Source organism: Labeo rohita, chromosome 16 (assembly GCF_022985175.1).
Source record: "Labeo rohita strain BAU-BD-2019 chromosome 16, IGBB_LRoh.1.0, whole genome shotgun sequence".
Classification (NCBI taxonomy): domain Eukaryota; kingdom Metazoa; phylum Chordata; class Actinopteri; order Cypriniformes; family Cyprinidae; genus Labeo; species Labeo rohita.
In genome coordinates, this window is record NC_066884.1 from 13,173,373 (window position 1) to 13,189,805 (window position 16,433).

General features: G+C 37.8%; 1 protein-coding gene across 1 annotated transcript in view; it reads right to left on the reverse strand.

Moving 5' to 3' along the window:
- Positions 1-11,885: 11,885 nt before the first annotated feature.
- fhl3a (four and a half LIM domains 3a) overlaps positions 11,886-16,433 on the reverse strand; it is a 48,915-nt gene continuing 44,367 nt past the window's right edge. Inside the window, exons 4-6 of the mRNA XM_051130466.1 lie at positions 15,606-15,775; positions 15,013-15,199; positions 11,886-13,422 (exon numbers count right to left, since the gene is read on the reverse strand). Of these exons, the coding sequence (XP_050986423.1) occupies positions 13,271-13,422; positions 15,013-15,199; positions 15,606-15,775 (509 nt within the window). The 3' untranslated portion in view covers positions 11,886-13,270. The remainder of the gene's footprint in view (positions 13,423-15,012; positions 15,200-15,605; positions 15,776-16,433) is intronic.

Below are 16,433 nucleotides of genomic sequence, written 5' to 3' on the forward strand. Positions count from 1 at the left end.
TTTTTGAATCAGCCAATCAGTGTCAGCATGACACCACTCAGATAAAATTCAGAATAAGCAAAGATGGTAATCAAATAGCATACTTGTAGCACAAGATAAATAGGCTAATGGATAGACTAGTTATTGGCAGGTATTACAGACCTCCTTGTTTTTAACCTCTGACTGAATTCCTTAGTCTAGGAGTAATTTGAGAGCATTATTGTAGGGTGTTAGTACTGTAATTGTCTCCTGCACCTCATCTGCTTCACATTTGCTTTTCAATCTCACACAAGGACACATTTGTGTGTTTTAGCTTTTATCTGAGTTTTACTCAGATTTTGCACTGCATGTTTGCTTTTGACCATCTTATGCTGGTATATTAAAATGCTATGTCTAGAACTTGAACGTTTCTTTATCTAGTCTTGCACATAAGATAATCACTTTTAACAATAATTTTATGACTTACTGATTTGGATGGATAATTCTTTCTTTTAAATGTGTAGTATACTTACCCCAAACTTTTGAATAGTAGTGTATCGTAAGAAATTTTTCTTGTGCACCATATCAGCGTATCAGAATGATTTCTGAAGGATCATGTGACACTGAAGACTTTAAAATAGAAAATATTTATTTTAAATTGTATTAATATTTCACATCATGACACTGTATTTTTAATAAAATAACACGGCCTTGATTACCCTAAGAGACTTCTTTCAAAATTCTTTCAGTTATTCCAAACTTCTGACGTAATCGGTGTAATTTAATATCACAGTGAAACATAATCTTTAGCAAACCTCAAAACAATGTTGACGTTAATGTCTAAATTCACTTTTATAATTTAAAACTCTCTCTCTCTCTCTCTCTCTCCCTCTATTTTTTTATTTATTTATTTACATAGAACAGAATTTTAACTTCAGCAATGTATAATATCAGCCATGAAATAGCAGTTTATAGGCATCGGCCAGAAATGTAATATCTGTGCATCCCTATTTAAATATCATAATGGAAACAAATAATGCTAATGCAAATAAATGTTTAGTTGCAGCCACCACAGCTTGACAAAACGCAGCTCCATATGCACATCCAAGTACATGCTGCGCTGCCAAGTTGTGGAGTTTTGGTCATATACCAACACAAATGTAATGGCTGATGCTCTGTTGTCTTGCTGTAAGCCTGACACATTGTTATATTTAGACAACGCAGCCCTTTTTCACCCACAGAAATGGCTGCTTGAATGGAGTGTTGGATAACCGCTCAAACCATCGTAGTCCATCCACAGGAAAGAAATGTCTTGACCTCAGAACGAGAGAGAAAGATAAAGACACAGAGAAGGGAGGAAGAATATATTTTGGGGGAAGCCAAACCACAGACGCAGCTTCCAGACCTTTACCATTAAACATCGAGCCTGAGGGTGTCACTTAAAGACTTAGACAGATGACTTTGTGTTTTGCCATTGAGCTACAAATTCTCTCATCTCTCATTTCAGCCTGTTGCGATGACAGCAATCGAGAGTGATGAGGTTTTTGAAAAATGTCTACAGCAAAAATACATCTGGCTCTATTTGCCGAAACAGACCTCAATGATGTTGTCCCTGACAGAGATATCAAATACATTGACTGTACTTTTGAACTGGATTAATATTGATGGAGAAACATCCCGTGTGACCAGTTTTAATTCCCCTCAGGACTAGATTGCGACCAAAGTCGTCTTTCTTTTTGCGAGCGTAATGTTTCTCCAGTATTTTATGTTGTGAGTCTCTGCTTAATTTGCATATATAAGCATCTGTGTCTCCAAGTGTTGACTGCGCAGACATGTCTGTGGCTAAAGCAACACCGAGCACCGCGTCAAGTGGACACCCGCGCAAAACCGAACGCTGACTGAGACCGGTGGAGAGCTCCTCTGGGATTATGAGTAAACCCTTGGAATGCACTGCCTGGTTTTACACGGCTCCTCCACTGCACATGCCTAGTGCCACGTTTCACAGCGGCAACAGTGAAAGGTCATCCCTTTTTTCCTTTCACAATTCTTTTTCCTCCTCCTCTTCTTGCTCCATTTCTCTCGCTAGTTTAAACACACCAACCTCTAAATTATGATGTTGTCTGTTCACTAGAAATCTCAGCTGTCCGGATATAATGTTTATATACACGAATGAGAAGCAGAAAAACAACTCTGTAGTGAATTCTGCTGTCTCTATGTGAAATTTTACAACTTCTAGACGGGAAGGATCACTTCCTCTGTGTTAGTACACAGACTGTGGTGACCTAATGCAGATGATGTGTTGAGACTTGTTTGTCATTGATTTATAATCAAGTAGTCAGAATAACAACACTCTGTGTAACTTAGTCAGATAGCTGCCATTATTTTTTGACAATAATGAAAACAGGCTGTGAGGGATGCAAATGTTTTAGTTCACGCCTCCTTGCCTGTCTAGCTGAGAAGTGCCCAAAACATGTATAAAACCAACAAGACCAAAAAACAAACATATGCACTGACCAAAATTATAAATGCAACACTTTTGTTTTTGCCCCCGTTTTTCATGAGCTGAACTCAAAGATCTAAGACTTTTTCTGTGTACACAAAAAAGGCCAATTTCTCTCAAATATTGTTCACAAATCTGTCTAAATCTGTGTTAGTGAGCACTTCTTCTTTGCCGAGATAATCCATCCATCTCACAGGTGTGGCGTATCAAGATGCTGATTAGACAGCATGATTATTGCACAGGTGTGCCTTAGGCTGGCCACAGTAAAAGGCCACTCTAAAATGTGCAGCTTTACTGTTTTGGGAGGGTCCGGGGGGGGGTCTAAAAAACCAGTCAGTATCTGGTGTGACCACCATTTACCTCACAGAGTGCAACACATCTCCTTCGCATCGAGTTGATCAGGTTGTTGATTGTAAGGAATGATGGTCCACTCCTCTTCAATGGCTGTGCGAAGTTGCTGGATATTGGCAGGAACTGGAACACACTGTCGTATAGGCTGATCCAGAGCATCCCAAACATGCTCAATGGGTGACATGTCCGGTGAGTATGCTGGCCATGCAAGAACTGGGATGTTTTCAGCTTCCAGGAATTGTGTACAGATCCTTGCAACATGGGGCCGTGCATTATCATGCTGCAACATGAGGTAGTGGTCGTGGATGAATGGCACAACGATGGGCCTCAGGCTCTCGTCACGGTATCTCTGTGCATTCAAAATGCCATCAATAAAATGCACGTTTGTTCGTTGTCCATAACATACGCCTGCCCATACCATAACCCCACCGCCACCATGGGCCGCTCGATCCACAACGTTGACATCAGCAAACCGCTCACCCACACGACGCCATACACGCTGTCTGCCATCTGCCCTGTACAGTGAAAACCGGGATTCATCTGTGAAGAGAACACCTCTCCAAAGTACCAGATGCCATTGAATGTGAGCATTTGCCCACTCAAGTCAGGTATGACGACGAACTGCAGTCAGGTCGAGACCCCGATGAGGACGACAAGCATGTAGATGAGCTTCCCTGAGACGGTTTCTGACAGTTTGTGCAGAAATTCTTTGGTTACGCAAACTGATTGTTGCAGCAGCTGTCCAGGTGCCTGGTCTCAGACAATCTTGGAGGTGAAGATGCTGGATGTGGAGGTCCTGGGCCGGTGTGGTTACACGTGGTCTGCGGTTGTGAGGCCGGTTGGATGTACTGCCAAATTCTCTGAAACGCCTTTGGAGATGGCTTATGGTAGAGAAATGAACATTCAATTAACGGGCAACAGCTCTGGTGGACATTCCTGCAGTCAGAATGCCAATTGCACGCTCCCTCAAAACTTGCGACATCTGTGGCATCGTGCTGTGTGATAAAACTGCACATTTTAGAGTGGGCTTTTATTTTATTATTTTATTTTATCTCTGCAAAGTAGAAGTGCTCACTAACACAGATTTAGACAGATTTGTGAACAATATTTGAGAGAAATTGGCCTTTTGTGTACATAGAAAAAGTCTTAGATCTTTGAGTTCAGCTCATGAAAAATGGGGGCAAAAACATAAGTGTTGCGTTTATAATTTTGGTCAGTGTATATGTGTGTATATATGTATGTAGAAATTGATGTGTTCATGTAAAATTAAAATTAAAAATAAAGAAAACTAGTCGGCGTCGATAGCCGACATATGGTGCAGTTGAGCTTCGGGTGTCCCGTGTTCGAATCCCACCTCGTGGACCTTTCCCGATCCTACCCCCCTCTCATCTCCACTGTCCTATATAGAAAAAATGCAAAAGCTTTTTTAACAATTAAGGGGATCATCAGATGCAAAATTCACTTTTACATATTGTTTGAACTGAATTGTCAACCCAGAATGAAAATAAGTTCATCCGGGGGGTAAAATAAAGCAAGGTTTAAACCCCCTTAACTATTATAAATTCACTGTAAACCACGGCTTCATGGGGCTTATTGTTATTTCACATACGTAGTATGGCTTCACAAAATAGAACAGAGCAAGTACAGTGTAATGATCTAAATAAAAACAGTATTCTTCCACCAAACAATGTAGTTCCTCAGAAACAGTTGTGGTTGCAACAAAGCAACACACAAAAATAAACAAAGGTGTATGTTTGTAGAGTATTTTACAACAGCTTAGAATGCAGATCAACCAATCAGAATCAAGGACCGGAACTTTCTGTTTTGTAGTATACGTTTTTTTTAATACGGTTCCTCTGGTAAAATTAGCATTCTGGGGGCTGAATGTTACGTTACTGGGGTCGCTTCAACCCACGAACATGAAAAACAACTCACAGCAATAGTATGAAAGTAGCCCGGTTCCACAGGAAAACCGCCGACTTGGCAACATAGCTCTCGTACGAAGTTTTTTGAGGAGAATACTCCAGGAATTTTCTCCATATAATGGATTAAGTGGTGGCCAACGAGGTCCAAATTGCAGTTTCAATGCCAAATTGCAGTTTCAATGCAGCTTCAAAGGGCTCTACACAATCGCAGCTGAGGAATTAGGTTCTTATCTAGCAAAGCGATCAGTAATTTTCTAGATAAAAAAAGTATATACATTTTAACCACAAATGCTAGTCTTGGACTAGCTCTACGATGCATATATACTCTATGTGTTACATAATCACTTTGGAAAAGTCGCACGGTTAACTCTTTGTTGGTGTACTTCGGTTCAAAAAGGTAGGGTGAAAAACTCATTTTCTCCAACTTCAGAATCGTCCAACATCATTGTTCAACCTTTTTTTTTTTTTTTGGTAAAGGCCGTTTGACTTTCTTTGCACATTTGCTTTGTAAACAATACTTCTATGTCACGTGTTACGTGATTACCTAATGTGTGAGGTCGAGCTAGTGCAAGATGAATATGTGTGGTTAAAAAGTATATAAATTTGTATTTTTCTTAGGCAATGACGGATCGTTTTGCTAGATAAGACACTTATTCTTCGACTGGGATCGTGGTCGAGTCCTTTGAAGCTGCACTGAAACTGCAGTTTGGACCTTCAATCCCTTGGCCACCATTGAAGTCCATTATATGGAGAAAAATACCAGAATGTTTTCCTCAAAAACCTTAATTGACATGAAAGACATGAACATTTCGAATGAGACAGGGGTGAGTAAATTATAAGGAAATTTTAATTCTTGAAGTGAATTTATTTAATCTTGCCTAAACATAAACTTTTCCCATAAACATAAAGTTATCCCATAATATAATCCAACTGCTTAGCATTCAACTTCAAAGAATCTGTAACAATTTTTCTATATTGTTAGTAGGAAAACTTACATCACCATCTACTGTCAGAAATAGGAAATACATTCATTTCATGGTAGTACTACTTTTGTAAGTGTTTGGGCATCTGTGTCTCTTCCCCATCTTCTTAAAATCAAACAGCTGTGACCATGTTAGTGCCAGGAATTGTCTCATCAGTCAGTGACTTGTAAAATCAGCAAGTGTTCCTGTCAGCTGTAGCCGTGTTCCATGCTTTGTCATCCTGACCTTAAATGATATCAGAAAACAGTCCAGTAATTGACTTTTAAAAGGTTGTTTAGAAATACTCACACAGTGTAACTAACCAAGCTGACTAATTCTGAGCTTGTCTAGACGTCTACCTATGGGAATCTGTCACACTGTAAAGTGCAGCTGTTTTGCAAGTGATACGATATCAGCTCTGACATCATTTATGACAGTAACAGTTAAATTTCTTTCCCTCATTGTTGAGACACATGGAAGAATTGTGCTGAAATGTGTAATGGATGTGAGTCATAAGGACTATCACTGACTGTGAATCTTCTCAGCTCCCAGACTGCTTAGCATGTTGACCTTGTTTAACCATTTAATACTTTATTTTTAGGTTTCTGTTGTGTTCGCCAGAATTTGAGGAGAAGAACAAACTGACTTCATTACCTGCAAATAGGACTTTGATTTCTCAGGTCATCCACAGATTTTTCAAAGATCATTCAGGTAAACAAGTTTAAATGCACTTCTTGGAAATTCGTTTTAACAACATTCTGACTTGAAACTTTGTTGTTCAATTTGGCTGTCTGGAACACAAGCTTTCAAAAGAAAAATTAAGCATTTGACACAGTTAGCAATAATGGTTAAATTGCGGTCAAGTGTTTGTCATGCGGTGTGACCTACGTGCTAGCACGTAATGTGGATGCTATCTGCTAAACAGCCTGATCTGTGCTTTATAGAGCAACTTTCTGTTGAGCTGGAGTCCCGGTTTTAATGAGCATTTAAGTTCCATTAGCCCCCCACTAATTTTATAGCCAAATTTAGCGTGATGTCTTTACTGGTTGAATAATCACTGTCTGGCATGTGCTAGAAAATGCATCTTGGTAATAACAAGCAGACACATGAACCAGTATTGCAAGCTGCTCTGTTAAAAATACGTCATGAGACTTAAGGAATAGAAGAACCGCAATCACAAATGGCTTTATCGAGACATAAAACCAAATAAAAGTGCGCACAAAACAAGCTATTGTTTCCCACAGTGCTTCATTACTCTCTGCTTAGTGTCATCATGGGAACCAGCAGTGTGTACAATAAATCATCTGGTATTTTCAGAGAGCGTTTGGCTTCACCGTATGGGCTAATTGTTATGGACATTTCAGCACTTAATATACAAAGCTTTCAGATGTCACTTGAGGATAAAGTGAGATGACATCACACACTTTCTCATGGCTGGACTTCTCTCCTGATTCTCTGGGCATGAGCTGGATAAATAAGAAATGAAGTAGAATCCAAGGAATGCAGCTTAATTCTGTTTGCACAAATTACATCAGCGATATTATTTTAGTTTAAAATGAACGTTTACAGCTTCCATCAGTGATGTCTTGTTTGAAGGAAATTAACTTATAATAAAATCAGATGTTCTTATTTCTGCTCTTTCTACTTTTATGGTCACGCTAGTTTTGGATACTAAACCCAAATGTTTATTTTTTACTTACAAATATATTCTTTTAAGTTAGAAATATAGTATACACAAAATGTATGTATGTATATATTTGTGTGTGTGTGTGGACATGTCCAAAAAATGCATAATCACAAAATGATTCACTAACCACTAATTCTCGATGAAGTTTAGTAAATCACTTTGACTGACTCATTTAAAACAACCAGTTCATCAGAATCATTTTTACATTTTTATCACGCGCTGTAATGTAGAACAATCTTTAACTACATATTTTCTGCTGTAAATAGCAACTAGCAATAGAACACAATAAAACACTTTAAATGTAATACTATTCCTTTTTTCTGAATGTTTACACTACCACAGTAAGATTTTTAGATCTTACTGTTTTTTAGATTTTTAGTACAGCAAAAACAGTAAAATTTTTAAATCTTTTACTATTTAGAATAACGTTTTCTGTTTGATTATATTTTAAATTGTAATTTATTCTTGTGATTTTAAAGCTGAATTTTTATCATCATTACTCCAGTCACATGATCCTCTGATTATACATATTCTCATTTGCTGCTCAAAAAACATTTATTATCATCATTATGTTGAAAACAGAGTAGATTTTTGAAACGTTCAGCATTTATCTGAAATAGAAATCTTTTGGAACATTATAAATCACTTTTGATCAATTTAAAGCATCCTTGCTAAATTTAAAAAAAAAAAAAAAAAACTGACTCCAAGGTTTTCAGTGGTTTAGTGTATAATGTTACAAAAGCTTTTTATTTCAGATAAATGGATCTTTCTATTCATCAAAGAATCCTGGAAAAAAATTAAATTTATTTTTAATTTAAATATTGATGATAATAATAATAAATGTTTCTTGAACAGCAAATCAGCAAATTAGGATGATTTCAGAAGGATCATGTGACACTGACAACTGGAGTAATGATGCTGAAAATTTAGCTTTGATCACAGGAATACATTTTTAAATATATTCAAATAGAAAGCAGTTATTTTAGATAGTTAAATATTTCACATTACTGATTTTGCTGTATTTTGGATCAACTAAATGCAGGCTTGTTTAAAAAACTTAAAAAAACATTCTTAGTCCAGTGTTGTCAACTAATTTTCAGGGAAAGTTGCTAAAGGCCAGACAATTTGTTGCTAAAAGTTGCTAAATGTGATTGTGATGTCACAACACAAGAATACACAATCAGATCACTCAAATCTCAGCAGAAAATATGATTATGAATATGATTTGAAATGTTCGGTTAGATTTGTTAGTAAAACAAACAAACAAAAAAACAAAACAATAATATTACAATATAAATAATATCATATATTTATTTTAAGTACAGCATTGAATTATGGAATATTTACACATTTTTGAACAATAAATTATTATTTTTTTTTTCATATTAACTAGTAAATCTACACATTATGATCAATTATATTTTTAAGCAGTGTATTGGAAGTTAGTTAGTATGCTACACTTAATAAGTCTGTAAAATATGGCAGAATGTACTGTGTTAATTTAAAGAAATTTTCTGTATTGATGGTTTTTTTTTTTTTTTTTTTTTTTTTTTTTCAAAAGTTGCTAAATCTAGCAACAAAATTGCTAAGTTGGCAACACTGTCTTAGTCTCTCCTCTATCGCTAAACCTTCTTTAATCTAGTACATCTCTAGTTATCTAGAGAACAACATCCCTCACTCATCCTCCCTTTTTTTGTGAGATATAACAACAATACTGGTGTTGTCACACCAATCCTGAAGGAATGTTATCTAGATCCTGCAGATTTAAATAATTACACATGCATCTTACATCTCCCTTTTGAAGAAAATGGGTTGGAGAGAGTTTGTTTCTTGTCAGTTTCCGTTGCACCAGGTTTAAAATAAGCTTTTCCAGTCTGGATTTCATACTTGACATAACACTGAGACAGTTCGCCACAGGTTGTCAGTGACCTCCTCCTTTTGGTGTCTCAGTTTGAACTGTCAAACATGAACGGCTTTGCATGCGATACTGTCTACAGTATTATACTTAAGCAACTGGTATCGCTGACAGATTACTTCTGGTTCACTTCTTACCTTGATGCAGGTTTTAGTAGCTTTTTTTTTTTCTAATAACACAATCCCTCCAGCCCTTTTTACTATAGGTGTTCCCCAGGGACTTGTTCAAGCTCCTCTCCTTTTTGTAAACTGGTAAAACATCTACTATACAATAACAAAATGTTGTCAGTCTGCAGTAATATATTTATGCAATTAGGATCGCTGACATGGTTCACTTTCTTACCCTGATACAAGATTTATTTATTTTTTTTCTCAATAATACAACCCCTCTAGCTCTTTTTACTATAGGTGTTCCCCCAGGACTTGTTCTTGGTCCTCTCCTTTTTTGTAAACTGGTAAAACATCTACTATACAATAACAAAATGTTGTCAGTCTGCAGTAATATGTTTTTGTAAACCGGTAAAACATCTACTGTACAATAACAAAATGTTGTCAGTCTGCAGTAATATGTTTTTGTAAACCGGTAAAACATCTACTATACAATAACAAAATGTTGTCAGTCTGCAGTAATATATTTATGCAATTAGGATCGCTGACATGGTTCACTTTCTTACCCTGATACAAGATTTATTTATTTTTTTTCTCAATAATACAACCCCTCTAGCTCTTTTTACTATAGGTGTTCCCCCAGGACTTGTTCTTGGTCCTCTCCTTTTTTGTAAACTGGTAAAACATCTACTATACAATAACAAAATGTTGTCAGTCTACAGTAATATGTTTTTGTAAACCAGTAAAACATCTACTGTACAATAACAAAATGTTGTCAATCTGCAGTAATAGATTTAAGCAATTGGCATCGCTGGCATGGTTCACTTCTTACCCTGATGCAGGTTGTAGTTTTTTTTTTTTTTCAGTAACGCAATCCCTCCAGACCTTTTTACAAGAGGTTGTCCTAAAACCAAAAAATACCCGTTCTTGTCTCAAGACAACTTTGAACTTTTTTGAACCAATTCAAATGTTGACTACTATATTTAAACAATTGGCACCACTGACACAGTTCACTTCTGGTTCACTTCTTACCTTGATGCAGGTTTTAGTAGCTTTTTTTTTTCCAATAACACGATCCCTCCAGCCCTTTTTACTATAGGTGTTCTCCGGGGACTTGTTCACGCTCCTCTCCTTTTTGTAAACTGGTAAAACACCTACTATACAATAACAAAATGTTATCAGCCTGCAGTAATATATTTAAGCAACTGGCATTGCAGACACAGTACAGTTCAGGTTCACTTCTTACCCTGATGCAGTTTTTTTTTTTTTTTTTTCTCCCAATAACACAATCCCACCAGCCCTTTTTACAAAAGGCATTCCCCAGGGACCTGTTTTTGGTCCTTTCCTTTTTTTAAACTAATAAAACATTTACTATACAATAATAAAATGTTATTAGTTTGCAAACAATATATATCTTGTTTGCAATTAAATGTATTTTGACAGAATAGAGGGCTACTTTTGAATTGTTGCACCGTAGTACCCACATCTACCAGCAGGGGCTAACGACGTCATGTTAACCAGCAGAACATTAACCTGCTGGTTTTGGCCCACAATACTGATCTACTCCTATACTCTTAACTTGAGTGTCAGGCACAGTTAGTTTTAGTAATTTTACTGAAGTGAAATCCATTTAAATGAGTTTTATAGTTTGAGTGAAATGTCTTTATTATGGTTGGTTTGCTTATTTAATACAGACAGTATAATGTCAGACAAAAGTTAATCTATTCACAACTTTTCAGCAGTTGTAGGGCTTCATCACTCATCTGAGTGACTATATCAGGTTTGGTGGCCTCATCACTTCATGATGAATTAAATACAGGAATCACTTAAGCCGGTGAAGCCTTGAATCACTTCAACTTCAGAGTGTCCGGTTTTCCCACAAGCCTTCCCTGGTAATGATTCACCCACCACTCATGTGATCCTCCTAACCCTCCTCCATTGCCTCACTAGCCCTCTCTTTTTCCCATAAACCTCTTGACTGTGTGTATGTAACTGAACCCCAGTGGAAGTGCCATGGACCAGCTCCAAAAGCTTCAATCTTCCCTCCCTCTCTTTTCTGTCGTCCTCTCATTTTCGTTTTCGGCTGTTCTCTCCCACATGCTCTCCCGACGTCCACCAGAAGGCCTCCCTCCCCCACCACCACCATCTCCCGTGCTCCTTTTCCATTTCCTTCTTTGGTGAAAATGCTGAAAAAGAGAAGGGGAGGAAGACCTTCACCAGTGTTGAGAGAGAGCGGATTTGGCCACGTGTTTGTTTTAACTTCTTATGCCTCATCAAGGCGAAGAAATAGCACACTCAGCACGTTTGCACATAAACACACCCATCTAGAGGCACAAGGTAACCCTGAATGAGATTGAAAATTGTAGAGGATACTAGTAGGATCTTGGGATCCTTGGCCTAAGTCAATTTGTTCTACCAAAAATAATTGTTTTTGCTGCTTTTGCACAATGTAGTCTCTGAAAAAATGACATTACAATTGGTTTCATTTATAAAATATTTATCAACAATCAATAAACAATCAATTATTTTTTTTACCACACCTCAAACTTACAAAGCTTGAATCACTTAATTAAGAAATGCACATTAGCCAGCTCTTTCTCTCCTGCAATAAAGCTCAAAGTGAATATATACTCATACATTTAGAAATACTCAGAAGGTGAAACTAGTAAAATTGGCATCAATAAAATAACAATACTTAACGTCTCGATTTGACAAAGTTTGACAACATGCATACTATCATTTTTGACATTATTTCATTCACTCACTCTTAACACGGAGGAGACATGTTTATAAAGACTTAAGAAACTGAATTATCAAACAGAAAGTGAACATGAAGTAATATGTAGTTTGTGTATATACAGTGTAATGCGTGCTGTATCTCGAAGTTTCTGTGCTTTTATAGATAATTCAAGCTATAGTAGTGCAAATGCAAGTCTGTCTTCCACCTGTATATATATATATATAATGCATTGCAAACTTCATTTTCCCACACATCTCTGGACAGCAGAAACATTTCAGCTGTTATTTTTTCTGACATTGCTATGCATTTTGGAAGACTCCCATTGAACTGAATGCATGTGCAATGCATCAAATGTTGTTTGATGCTGAAGTTCTGCTAAGAAAGACAAAAGGCTTTAGTGACGTTTTAGAAAAAAGTGCTCACTAACTACAGCAGTCACACATATTTATGTGACACATATGGTGTGTGAATGCTTAGATGCTCAGCTTTTCTCAAAGTGTAACTTTCATTGTACCCCAAACTAAAAATCAGTTGTGCTTTCATTCATGTACACTTTGTTTGGCACAGAGTGTTTGGAACAATTCTAAACAGGCGTTAAGTCACTTTAACAGTACGCCAAACCTTTGACCTTTGAGTGTTTATGAAGGAATCTGTTTGAGTTCTTTCACAGGCTGCAAACACAGACTACATCCACCCATTAATGACCATTACCAGCTTAATGACAGTTCTGGCTGGCCAGGAAAAATAAAGATGGGAATAACTAGTAGGCAGATCGGATATTTTTATCTGTGCATAGAGACCTACACGTTTATGGAGTGTTGATTCTGGATAGACTGTAGTTGGAACTCAGCGTTGCGTGGCTTTCTCAACTCAATACCAATCTTTGGTGCATCTTTTAAAAGTCTTGTTTATCCAGTCGTAAACCAGCAAGCCTATTCTTTGAGTAGTCTGGTAAAGCTCAGACCGTTGTGTGTGGTGGCAGATTGCTGGTTTGATGTGATGTCAAACAGCAGTATCAGCATAGGCGTAAATGAGATGTGAAGGCACAGCGGTGTAAAATAGATGTGTGCATGTACATGTATGCATGTATATGGGAAGGTAAGGTGTGTGGATAGGGGTTGCGTTCTATAAGTTGCTGTTGCAGTTGCGACAGAGGATCTCATCTTGCTCGGGAAAGAAGCCTGCGCCCACCAGCGACACGGAGCATCGAGAGCAGTTAAAGCATGGCTGGTGCCACTGCCGCTCCTCAAATGAAATGTACTTTCCTCCACCAAAACCTAAGAGGAAATAAAAATCATGAGTTCATCACATAATGTCAAACACATCTGTAATCCCCTACCTGATCTCATGACGCGAAATGCGTGCCAATAAGTACTGTACATATCACTGCAGTTTCCAACAGAAATGAATACTAGAGGCGGTAAAACAGCAAGCACTTGTAATCGTTTTCATACATTACAGCTCCGTATAGGACATAATGTGGTTGCTCGGTAGCTCAGCTGGCATGGAATAAGACTTAGGATGTGGAATCTTTGGGTACGAATCCCTTGAAAAACATAATTCGCGATGAAAGGGCTAAAAGATGAGAAATCGGAAAACAAGCTAAATCGGCATTCTCGCGATTAAATTTTTATGTCACATATACCTTTGCTCATACTATTGGATAGGTTTAAAGGAATAGTTCACCCAAAAATTTAAATTAGCTCATTATTTACTCACCCTCCAGTCTTTCTAGGTGTATATGACTTCCTACTTTCAGACGAATCCAGTCGGAGTTATATTAAAAATGATCCTGGCACTTCCAAGCTTTAGAATGGCATGGGTGGGTGTTTCTCTTCATTAGTCCAAAACAGTGCATCCAATAAAGTGCATCCATCCATAATAAAATGTGCCTTACACGGCTCCGGGGGTGAATAAAGGACTAGCGAATCAATGCATTTTTGTAGGAAAAAAATCCATATTTAAAACGTAATAATCACTTTAATCTAGTTTGCCCCAACTGGTCGTACATGGAAACGCTTCAGAGCGGATGATGTTGGATGTTGCCGTTGTGCATGGGCTGGTGAGTTGCACACAAACTAATGTTTGTTTACAGGAGCAAAGAAAGCTTAGTTTCCTTACTTTAGAAAAGAAAAAACAGTCTCCTCTTGGCCTTTATCGAAATCTTCCAGCATTTTTCTTTATAAATCCGTCATTTCTTGGCGACACAACGCCGATGTTGCTGATGTCATCTGCCCGGAAATGCTTCCATGTACGACCAGTTGACGCAAAAATGCATCGATTCATTACAAAAGGACTTTATTCACCCCACAAACTCGCGTAAGGCACTTTTTATTATGGATGGATGCACTTAATTGGACTTGTTTTGGACTGATGAAGAGAAACACCCGCCCGTACCAGTTCTAAAGCTGGGAAGTGCCAGGATAATTTTTAATATCCTGATTGGATTTGTCTGAAAAAACAAAGTCATATACACCTAGGATGCCTGGAGGGTAAGTAATGGGCTAATTTTCATTTTTAGGTGAACTAACCCTTGAAGTGTAATGCAGGTGGTATGTTATTTTAAAACGTCACGAAGTATTAGAGTTATAGCGCCACTTAACAGACATTTCAAGTCAGAACTGTGGTGACATACAAAACCAACGTCACATAAAAAGAACAATACACGCTTTTTGCGCCACTGAGTGGACATTTCACATCAAATACTTTATGAAACGTACATGTCGATACGTATTTCGCATCTTGAAAAAAAGTTCCCAAAGGTACATTTTCGTCATGAGATCAGGCTGGTAATTCCTGACATAAAACTTGTGGCACCACTGTCCCTATCAGTTTTTAAACCAAAGTGACGTCCATGTCCATTTTACCTGTAATAGGTTTTTTGCAGGCTTCACACTTCTTGGCGTAGAGATTGCCAAAACATTTGAGGCAGTATGGGCTGTCATCACGGGAGGTGAAGTGCTGGCCAGCTAGTTGGACTTTACAGCTTGTGCACACAAAGCACTCCTTATGCCACGGCTCATCCCTATAGGTCACGCCACCTTTAGCCAAGGCCTGAGGTGGAGAAAGTTCATCAGAGACACAAACAGTAACCTGTCAGCATGACTTCTGTAATTTTTACCTAAACCAAGCTACATTCAAGGTATGACATTCAAATTTGTTTATTTACCATTGTTTGTTATGCATAAGACCTCTTGTACATGTAATATTCAGGAATTGTATGCTACGCAATTCCATAGAACTATAGAGCCAAGACTCCACACAGATGGTGCTTTGTCAGGACAGGATGTGAAATTGACAGCCAGAGTTAATCAGTGACCAGCAAGACTTCTGATATGCAACAGGAAGGAGAAATGAGGTCAGAATTCTGACTTTTTGTGCAGGAATGTGTGCGTGGACTGATGAGGAACACATGGTTATGTATTTCAGGCAGAGAAGCTAGTAAAACTCCACCACTGACCTGTTTACATCGAGTACAGCGTGGTGCGAACTTGTTCTCATAGCAGGGTACGCAATAGTGGTCATCTTTATCTGGGATAAAGGACTTGGAGCCTATTGGCTGTTGACAGCTGTTGCAAATAAAACAGCCCTCATGCCATGTGGAGCCGGCATACTCGAGCTTCCTGGTTCCTGTGAGAGAGAGAGAGAAAAAGGAAGGAAGCCTTTAAAATAAACAATTTCCTTGTTTTCGACAGCTGCTCTGACCACATTGCCACAAAATCTAATCTACTTTACATATGTAATAACTATGGCAGTGAATTGACTATATATTTGGATTGATTTATGGTGATGGTGTGAGCACCCTATTGTAATTGCTCAGTTTTTTCTTATTCTCCAAAATGAATTTTTTGAGGGCCTAAACATGCTCGAAAATTCATGAAACTCTGCACACGCATCAGAAGTCATGAACATTCACATCTGATGTTGGTTTCAGAAGTAGGTGTGTCAAAATGGCTCTATAGCACCATCTATGAAATTTAAACGAAGTGCCTCTGGAGCTACGTTTCACGTACATGTACGAAATTCAGTAGACATATGTAATACAACAATACCTATAAAAAAGTCCCCCGTTACAAAGTCTGAAACCCAACAGGAAGTCTCTTATTTTGAATTTTCTCTGTAAGTTTATTGCCGTTTCTGCCATTTCAGGCGTTGTATTTGAACAAATTCCTCCTAGAGATTTAAACAGATTACCACCAAATTTGGTCAGTCTAATCTAAAGCCCTTTGTGACGTTAAATTGCCATAAAAAAGGAAGTTGTTATAATTCAGGAATACAATGTCTGAGA